The 10296-nt window shown below is 42.6% G+C and overlaps 1 protein-coding gene across 1 annotated transcript in view; it reads left to right on the top strand.

Annotated features, from left to right (window-relative positions):
- The window catches only part of CCNG2 (cyclin G2), a 7382-nt gene extending 517 nt beyond the window's left edge, over nucleotides 1-6865 (top strand). The window contains exons 2-8 of the mRNA XM_014957845.1: nucleotides 77-215; nucleotides 1216-1353; nucleotides 2374-2624; nucleotides 2793-2871; nucleotides 2953-3051; nucleotides 3972-4177; nucleotides 4693-6865. Of these exons, the coding sequence (XP_014813331.1) occupies nucleotides 105-215; nucleotides 1216-1353; nucleotides 2374-2624; nucleotides 2793-2871; nucleotides 2953-3051; nucleotides 3972-4177; nucleotides 4693-4825 (1017 nt within the window). The 5' untranslated portion in view covers nucleotides 77-104 and the 3' untranslated portion in view covers nucleotides 4826-6865. The remainder of the gene's footprint in view (nucleotides 1-76; nucleotides 216-1215; nucleotides 1354-2373; nucleotides 2625-2792; nucleotides 2872-2952; nucleotides 3052-3971; nucleotides 4178-4692) is intronic.
- The last annotated feature ends 3431 nt before the right edge of the window (nucleotides 6866-10296 follow it).

Here is a 10296-nt window from a genome sequence, read left to right on the forward strand (position 1 = left end):
AGGGGTCGTCCGGGGAGGGGGGGGACGGACGGGATGAGCTGCCAGCTGTTGACGACGTGTTTTGTCTGCCGCGAAGGTAAAAGGCTCCGGAGGCAGGGGAGAAAATGAGCAGCGAGGTGATGTGGCTTTTCAAGCAGCTGAATATGCACCTGGAGCAGGAGGGGCGGTTTCAGCCCCGAGAGAAGGGGCTCAGCCTCATCGAGGGCGCCGCCGAGGTGAGGGGGCGCCGGGCTTGACGGGGGGCGGGGGGAGGATGAGGCAGGCTCCTCAGAGCAGGAAATACGTGTTTTTTTAAAAAATCTCCGAGCTACAAGGGAGATAGATCTGTCTTAACTTCAGAAAGTTAATTCTTCCCTCTGTAAACAACCCCTTGCCTTTTGTTTTAACTTGGGCTTCGTCTGTACTTATTAACATGCACTCCATTATCAAAGAACTGTAACCCACAGGGCAAGTAAATTATTTAGGTGCTTATTGTTTAAACTTTGAGTGAACACAGAACCGACAGAAGTGTATTGTTTTCGTCTTGGGCGCTTTGTTACCGCTATTTCGTACCACTGCAGGGAAGCTGGGATGTCACGTAGGCAATTAACGAATGGGGAAACGACCAGCTTTTCTTTAGCAAGGTATAAGGAAATGAATCTAGAAACACCCTGTGCTTAACAGCAAAAGTTGAACTAAGCACAAACCTTTCCACGTTAATGATCAGAGTTCCTTATGGAGTTTAGGGCAGGGTTGCATTCCTTCGGATGCTTCTGAGTCGATTTTGAAAGGTCCTTAATGTTTAACAAAAAAAGTCTCTGAAATCAGTGCGGTTGTTTGTTTTGAAAGCAAAACTTCTATTGCTTAAATATTGACATGGAGGCAGAGAGGAGAATAAGCTGCGTTTGGTCATCTCTGTTTCTGTAAGGTCAGGAGTCACTGTGTATGCACACACTTGGTAACTATTGTCTTAAAATAACAAGTGTGTACTTGGAAATGTGGCTGTGCTGGGTATTGCAACAGTGAGACTCAGGACCTGGCTGGAATCTCTCTGTGTTGGGTGTGTTTTGAGTATCAAGTATCTAAATTTTTTTGAAGTTAAGAGAAATAAAGCATTTACAGAAGAAAATAATTGCTTCTCTTTGATCTAAGTAAAAGATGACTTGTGGGGATTGAGTGGGTTGTGCTCATTGCTGCTGCCACTAAATAATTCTGACTTTGCTTCTCTCCTTGTAGAATGAAAATACTCTGTGTCCAAGGCAAAGGAATGCCAAGGTGGAAGATCTTTGGAGTCTGACCAACTTTTTCGGTTTTGCAACTGAAACGTTTGTTTTGGCTGTTAACATTCTGGACAGATTCTTGGCTCTTATGAAGGTACTTTGGGGCAGAGGACCTGTAGTGTCAGCTGGAAATATAGGAATTTTCTTGTTTGACGAAAAGGGGAAGGTTGGGATCTAGTAGATAACTGTGGCTACTTACTCATTCTATGCTGGCAACATTTCTGAAGTCCTCCTTTGTAAACTTTAAGTTGAGGTTTTGCATGAAAGATAAGCTTAAATTTATGTGATTTGTTAACTGATTTATACTATTGACCTCTTTTTACCTCTGAAGGCAGTAGCATTATTTATTTCCTCTAATAAGTCTGCAGTCCTCACCATGTAGGGGTAGACTAAGAAAGGAGAAATTAAGAAGGAACAAAGCAATTTGTATTATGGACTATTTCTAGGTACTGTGTTAAAGCTTGGCTTGGTGCTGGAACGATAGTTTCCTGGATGGGTTTTTTTTCATGTTTGTGCTGCTTTATGGCAGACAGTTTAAACTTAAACCAGGTCTCCATTATTAACTTGGCAGAAAAACAAAAGTTGCATCAGTTCTCTGGCCTGACTGGCCCTGAGGTTGCATAAAATGTTATATTGGTACATGGGAGAGAACAGCAGAGGTAGGAACAAGTTGTGGAGGGACAGGACTGCCTAGAACAGGTTCAGGCTGGATTTGTGTAGCCTTCAAATGAGGGTACGTGAGCACTGCTGCTTGGAGAAATGGGGTATTGCAGTTCTCACCGCAGTTCTTGTTGTGTAGTGATGTGGAGCTGTTTCAATAGAGGGTGCTCAGCTGTTGAACTTTACTTCCTCTGCATTAGCTATGGCCCATGGATAGTGCTTTATTGGCTCTGCCAGCTGTGTTTTGCTGATACTTAAGTGATGAAACCAGCTCTGACTAGGTGAGGTATATGAAATAACTGATGTCAGGCCTAGTTGAGATAAACAAATCACTCTTTCTAGTGAACTGTGAATATTCAAAACAGCTGAGGCTGGGTAAGCTGTTGGTGTTACTGTTTGATAAGCACAGTGTTTATTGGGGGGAAGTATTCATAGTGCTTCCTCTTATCTTTAGGTGAAACCAAAGCATTTATCTTGCATTGGAGTTTGTTGTTTCCAACTGGCTGCCCGAGTAGTCGAAGAAGAATGCAATATTCCATCTGCTCATGAGATCATCCGGATCAGCCAATGTAAATGCACTGTGTCCGACCTGAAACGGATGGAAAAAATAATTTCAGAAAAGTTGCACTTTGAATTTAAAGCTACTACTGCCTTAACGTTCTTGCACTTGTACCATACTATTGTACTCTGTCATACCTCAGAAAGGTGAGTTGAGTTGCATGTTGGTGATGGTCTACATGTTTGCTAAGCTGTTTTTAGTTGTCTCTTAAATGATTATGGCATTAGCTGGAGAGGGGGCAGCTCCTTATTTTTTACTTTGTGGCAAGTGAATGCTTGTTGACACAAATGCTGCTTCTCTTGTGTGTCTTACAGGAAAGAAGTATTGAATCTTGACAAATTGGAAGCGCAGCTAAAAGCTTGCAACTGTCGTCTAGTCTTTTCTAAAGCAAAAGTAAGTAGAAAGAATCTTTCTTTGACTTCTGAGTAGGTTTTGTTTCATGTTATGTTGAGCGATGTGTTTTTGTCCTTCTAGCCATCTGTCTTGGCCTTGTGCCTTCTCACTCTAGAAGTTCAGACTTTGAAATCTGTTGAGCTGTTTGAGATCCTTCTTCGTGTTCAAAAGCATTCTAAGGTAACTATTATCTGTGTCTTTGCAGTTGTTGGGATTGGTGCAGTTAATGATGTGCAATATTACATTTAAGGGACCCCTGCTGTCAGGGTACAATCTTTACAGGTCCTGTTTGGCATCAGCTGAAGTAAGCAATGAAATGGGTCTTTTAGCATCTGCCTGCAACTCCTGTAAGGAACATGGTTTCTTTGGTGGAATGCCAAATGCAAAAAAACTGCTGCTGAGAGGATGAAGTTAGGTAGTCATTTCTCCCTGGCACACCTTGGCAGCTGCTTGGCAAGCAAAAGGATTATGTTTTAAAAAAAACCCACTAGCTTAAATGTATAAAATCAGAAGAAATGCTGACCTAATGCCTACACAATACATGCTTTAACAAGCAGCTGATTTAGCTTGTACAGTTCTAACTGTATGTTCTAGAGAAACTTCCAATCAGTTGATAGGACTACAGTGACTGCTGAGCCGGTTATTCTTTTTGCCAGAATAACTAACATGGGATTTATGGCTTCTAGCTACATACTGTATCGCTTGATAGTGTAAAACAAGCTTTTTCACTCTTACAGTCAAATTGAACTAACCCAGTTTCTTGAGGGGTGGAAGTAGTTCCTTAAAGTATGAGATAATCCCATTTTAAAATGGGATAATCCTGGTTTCATTTTTCTTTTGGAAGGGGAAATGAAAATGTTAATAGCAACTGAGAGGCAAACTGTCAACTCAGACCTCACCATGGATGTTTCTAGGAGGTGTATAGCAGTTCAACCCTCAAAAGCAGCCAAACTTTGACAAAAGTATCACTGTTATGACTCGCTTATCTTGACTGGAATTTTTTTGAGTCTTTTCCGAGAAGGTAAAATGGAGGGAGTGGTTATCTTTAGAGCGAGCCCATGTGTAATAAACTAATAGGTTCTTTTTTTTTTGCTTTTCAGATAAGTGACAGTGACCTGCTTTACTGGAGGGAACTGGTCTCAAAATGCCTAGCAGATTATTCTTCTCCAGAATGTTGCAAGCCTGATCATAAAAAGCTGGTTTGGATTGTTTCAAGACGTACAGCCCAGAATCTACAGAACAGTTACTACAGTGTTCCTGAGTTGCCAACGATACCGGAGGGTGGATGTTTCAATGAAAGCGAGAGGTTGGTAAAACTTATACCAGGTGTTTCAGTTTGGTGGGAATTCTTATTTTCTGGAAATGTTAGTGGCAACTCTGTTTAACTAGGCTTATTCAGTACTACTTGGAAAAAAATTGCTAGCTTTGAAAATATGGGTGAATTTAAGATAGATTTTAAACAGAAGAAAGAAAAAAATAAAGGACTTTCTGAATATGGTAGTAACAGTTTGACAAATGCTTTGCGGGGTGGGGGGAGGCATTCCTTTTTTAGGACGGGGAGGCTTACAAAGCATTGAAGTCTTCTGAATTTTTATTTGGTATCTTGAACACTGGCTTCTTGTCCGGTAGGAGATTTTTGGCATTAGGAGAAAGGAAATTGTACCTTGTTATGATTTAAGCCTTGGTACTGAGAAGCGTTTAGATCTGGCATGTTACACTAGAAGCAGAAAAGCGTGCAAGGAAATACCATATTGAGGGGTACTTTCCCACTTTCAAGGGGCTGTGCTTTATTAAAATTACATTTCCTACTGTTCCTTCTAGTGAAGACTCCTGTGAAGATATGAGCAGCGGAGAAGAAAGCCTTAGCAGTTCTCCTCCAAGTGATCTGGAAGGCACCTTCTTCTTCGAACTCAAGCCTAAAACAAAGTGGCAAGCTCTTAGCTGTCGGTCTTAATAACATTAAGTCTTGATTGTATTAGGCTGAGCTTTTTAATGCATCGTAGAGTCTTTTGGCAATAATAAATGAGGTGGTAATCTGTAAACTGTATTAAGGCAAGAATTGCTGTGGTATATCAATGCTTTGAATGCCTGGCTTGGGTTTTGTTGTTGTTGTTGTGATTTTAAGGAAGAAAAGAAAATAAATGCCATTCAGGTCCCCAGTTCAGCAAAAAAAGCTAATGTATAGTTCTGTTGTAAACAAGCATAAATGTAGTCCTGTACCTGGTGGTCCAAAATGCTTAGCAGCTAAACATGTTACTAGTGTTCCCTGGCAGCAGTGAAGGGTGATGGCGTACTGGGCTGTGTTAACAGGAGTGTAGCCAGGAGATCAAGGGAAGTAGGTTTTTTTTCCTCCCTTTACTTGGCATTCATTCTCAGTTGGAACAGTGTCCAGTTCTGGGTTCAAGGCGTTGATCAACTTGCACAAGTCCAGCAGGAAGCTGCCAAGATGGTTAAGCGATTGTGGGGCACAGAAGCTGTGAGGAGAGGCTGAGCAAAATGAGTTTATTCAGCCTGGCAAAGTGGCCTTCGGGTTTGAACAGCAGCCTTTTGGTATCTAAGAGGAGGTTGCTGAGGAGGAGGTGATTTCAGCGTCTTGACTGAGAAGTGTGGAGCAAGAATTGAGGCGCTTTGATTGAATTGAAGTGTGAACTCCTCGGTGAATGGAAGAAGTTTGCTCTGTGGGGGCAGTCAAGCGTTGGAGTGGACTGAGAGGGGCTGTGCAGTCTGTCCTGGGAGGTTCTCAGGATTCAACGTGACAAAGCTCCAAGCTCGGCTTGAATTCAGTGCTGACCCTGCTTTGAGCAGGAGGTTGGTTTAGAGTCCTCCTGAGGGCACTTCCACTCTTTAGTATTTTGGGTTTAGATCAAGATTGGCTGGGTGGGTTGTGTGGAGTGGTGTGTAGATGTAGTACCAGGCTGAAATGACTTACTGTCAAGTGGGCCAAATACCGAAACTGCTTTAACACTTTACATGGATCTTGAGTTGTGTACTCCAGTTACTTTTTTGGTTTTTTTTTTAAAGCTTGGTTTTGATAAACTTCAGGAATCCCTATTTCGGGAGTATGTATGGCAAGAAGGAAGTTTCTAGTCAATACTAGTTTTCACTAAGGGACAGTATAAAGTGCAGGGAGTAATTTCATATTTTCGTTTACATGGAAACTCACATTGTATACTTCAGTATGTTTAAAATCTTAACTTAAATTCAATCCATACTATTAGCTTAGACTTATTAACATGGTAAATCTTGATAAGTCTATGTTCCTTTTAATATTTAACCCTTGTAGTTGTTTTTCAGTATATTCATGTTATTGATTGAGTCATAATCAAACTTGTTTGCATGCTTATGTAAAGCAGTTAGTGCAGGAAAAGTAGACATAATGCAGTAATATCAGGTAAATGTGATGTTGATGAAGTAGTTAATGTAATGGTTTTTTTCTGAACTTTTTTATTGAAGCACAAATTGAAGTATGATTGTGTTTCCGTATTGAGGACATGGCTAGGTAGCAAGTGGACTAATTAGCCTCAGAATAATGGTGTGAAGTGTGTTGGTGCCAAAGTAGAAATGAAGGAGCAAACGAGCTAAAGGCTGTTCTGTAGCTGCAAATGTTGTTTTAGAATGGTAAGAGCGGTGCTGTAAGTTCATAACTGTTACGTGATTTCATTTTTATAAGAATGCAAAAAGTTTACAAAAATGTATATAAAAATGTAAATTAAAAAAATGTACAGAAAAAAATTTAAAACAAAAAATGAGCAGAAAATACTGTATTTTTTTACATTGTATGTAACTTTTTGTAGGTATGTTGCATGTAGATAGTAATTTATTGTGTACTCTGTATGATATTAAATACTGTACATCTGAAGACTTCTTCCTGCAAGTCTCTGTGCCTGGAAGCTCACTTTTGAGATGAAGTACTTTGGTTGCAGGTAACGAACCTACTGAGTCTTGTTTCAGTTGAGAACAAAAAAATAAACCAAGTGCTGTATTTGTTAACTGATGTGAGTTACGGTTGGTGACTTGAAGCTTTTGGCTTGCCTTTGGGTTGGGTTTTTTTTTTTTTTGCTGTATAGCTGGTATGGTACTGCAGCTGGATTTTGCTGGATTTGTGGTCGCTGCTGTTCCCAGTCTTCTGACAGGGGTATCAGGAGACATCCTGGTCTCAGGACATGTCTGCATCTTGGCAATCCATAACACTCCCAGTAACTCAGCAAAGGCAAACTTGATCTCGTTTCCTTTTTGTCTCATCCTGCCCACCTTGCTGAAGTATTTCCAAATGGTGCCTGTGTTGCAAAAATTAAGGAATAAGGGGCTGTAAAAGGTTCTTGCTGGTGAAGATGTTCCCAGTGATGGAAAGAGAAAGAGGGAGCTGGGACCTGCACTCAGCTCCTAGCTTGAAGAATCATAGAGTGGTTTGGGTTGGAAGGAACCTGGAAGGTCATCTGCTTCCATCCAGAATCACGATGTACCTATTGCACCTCCATATTGATATGGATTTTCCCTCTTTTTGTCCTTTTCCTTTCTTACGGAAGGGATGGAGTGGGGGAAAGCTCCTCAGCTCTGGCCTCCCCGGCTGCGAAGGGAGGTCCTGCCCTGGCTGTTCCTGCACTGGGGTGGTGTGTGGGGGCTGGGTATGAACAGGGTGCAGTGGGGCTGTCATGCGTTGACAGGAGTGTGTGTGGGAAGAACAGGGCCACTGCTACTGTTAAAATAACTTTTTTTTTCTTCATGGCCTTCACAGCTACTTTTTTTTTTTTTTAAACAGGAAGGCACTACAAGGCTTCTCACTTCCCACATACAGGGGCTGAGGGATGGACACTCAATATTCTTGGGTTCTGTTACGAAATTCCCTTGTGTCTAAACTCGCACTGGAAGTTAATTTTATAATGGAACTGTTCATCTTTGAAACACACTGTAATGTTTTCAGAGCAATGGCTTCCTCCCCGTCTCTTGTGATGGCTTTGAACATGAAAGCTGCTGCAGCAAAAGATGTTCAGCTTCTACTTCAAAGGTGCCCACTGGGGTCACCTCAGTACAGCACCCACCTCGCTGGGGAGGCGGCGGGTAACGCGTGCGCTGCGTAGGTGGGCTGTTGGGAAGGGTAGGAAGCCGTGGGCAATGTCCCCTGGGTTTACCAACAGCTTGTGAGAGGGAGGGAGTCAGTTTAATAAAGCTTGAGGTGCACCATTCAGCCCCTTTCAAGTCCGTCCCGGCATGAAAAGAAATTTGCTTGCGAGAACGTTGTCGGGTTTACTTCTGTGGTTTGATAATTTAGGCTCAACTTTGATTTTGCTGGGTCAGATAGCTGTGGATCCCTCAGAGGAGGTTTTGCCTGGCTTTGTTCAAAGAATGGGGCTTTTGGTGGTTGGCTCGCTTTTTAATAGCAGAGCCGTGCGTGGCTTTTAAATGCAGCTTTGGGCTTTCTTGTACGGTGAGGTGAAACTTTGAACGCTTGCAGCCTCAAGAGTTTAAATAGGCGCTCATTTTCATAACTGCCTTGTCAGTAAGACTGGTTTGGGTGGGGATGAGGGGGCTGAAAGGGAATGTTTCCGTGGGGAGGACATCCCCTGGGATGGTTCCTGGCTGTATGGTTTCTGTGTGAGCGCTGGGGTGTTCCTCCCTCTGCCTTTGTGAGACAGCGTTGTGTTGCCTGCCTTATTTAAAGTGCAGAGCTGAAGGCTCACATCAGTGTCGACGAGCCCTGGTTTCCGAGAGGATCTGGAGATGTTATCGTGCTGCTCACCTGCTCTCCTATGGCTGAGCTGGGCCGCAAGGGACCACTACTGGAACCACTTCTGTTCCTAGTGAATTGTCATTCCATATTTAGGTAATGATAATGGCCTTTTAAACAGGAAACCTGACTTCCCCACCGCTTGATCGCATAACAAGTGACATGGAGCAATAAAATCTTTCAGCAGAAACCAAGTCTGTGTGTTCAGGCCCTGGCCTTTAACAGCTCCCTGTGTTTTCTGGTGGAATAAGTAGTATGTTGGTCAGTGCTCAGAGCAGGCTCTTGGCTGTAGTGCGTACAGCAAAAGAAATAGTTGATGTCAAAAACAGTGCTGCCTCACAATCTCGTACCATTTCTTTGCTTGCTTGTGAAGGGGCTGGGTTAACAGGTGGATGCCTTATTCTTGTGATACCAGGTAGCTCTCAGGGCTTTGAAGCTCAGCAAAAGGTGAATCGGTGGGTACTGGGGCAAGAGCAGAAACCAGTTCCTGCAGTTTCCAGTTCAATGTATGTTGCATAGGGCCTTTAACAAGGGGAGAAGTCTGTGTTTCCACTTCCGAACAACGTCCAACTCGCAGCTGCTGTCTTCAGCTCCCTAAAAACTTGATGCATGTGAGATGGATGGCTCACAAGAGATTTTAAGGAGGTGCTCCAGGGACTGGCAAAATAAGCTTTGCTAGCATACGTGCTCAGAGAGCAAGATCTATGTTGCTGTACACAAGCTAGTGGATATGTTTACACGTGAGTAGCAGTTCCACCATCACTGGGGAGAGACTGGGCAGGAGGGGGAGACAGGAGTGGATGTGTAAGTGTAGCCAAGCGAAGCCTGTGTTGGGTGTTCCTGTTTAATTGAACTACTTACTACCTTCTGAACGGCACAAGGCAGGGTTTGGATTGCAGGTCTCGACTGTCAGGTTTGGAGTTCTCGCTCTGAATTCCTGTTGTGTAAAAAGCTTTTCTGGAAAAGACTCAGAATATAGAGGAGGTAATGTCTAACATATGTGCTGACAAAACTGCCGTTCCTAACTGGCTTCTTCACAAAATGGCCCCTGTTTGTGCTCTAGCGGAGCGCAGAGTGGTGTAAACTGAGAGTAGTTCATGGTAGAGATAAGCATGGAAGTCATCAGCTGGGACTGCTGAGAGAAACTGTAGAATTTATGAAGCGTTAGACTAGACGGTGTTGGCCAGCCCTAACCATGGTCTCTGTCTACTATGTGTTACATGAGCAGATAATCAGCATTATTTATCTTCCAATACGTGTTGCAACTGCGATGTGTCACACAGCCTTGCTTTATGGCTTAAGCCTGTAAGAGTCTAGTGTACTGCATATACTAAAAGGAGTAAGTTGCCATAACAACTGAATGAAATCAATTAGAGTAATAAGCAATTAAAATCTCATCCTTAGTGTTGCATAAACATAGCATTTTGCTCATGAATTATTAGTAATCTTGCCTCTAGACCTGTATGTTCGGTTTCTGATTTGCAATCTCAACAATTTTTGAATTAATGAAGCATTTCATTTCTCCTTCAAAGAGTGCTGGTGGGGTTTTTCTTGGCTGCAGCAAGTACATCTTCATCATAGAGTTGTAAACACTATTAAAACATCTAAATGAAGGAAGCATTCGTGATGGGATTTCCAGAGCACCCATCGCTGGCTTCATTCCCACCCAGTGAAGTTGATGGGAGAACTATCCTATGGTG

The sequence above is a fragment of the Calidris pugnax genome, unplaced genomic scaffold (genome assembly GCF_001431845.1).
Source record: "Calidris pugnax isolate Ruff unplaced genomic scaffold, ASM143184v1 scaffold349, whole genome shotgun sequence".
In the NCBI taxonomy this organism is placed as follows: domain Eukaryota; kingdom Metazoa; phylum Chordata; class Aves; order Charadriiformes; family Scolopacidae; genus Calidris; species Calidris pugnax.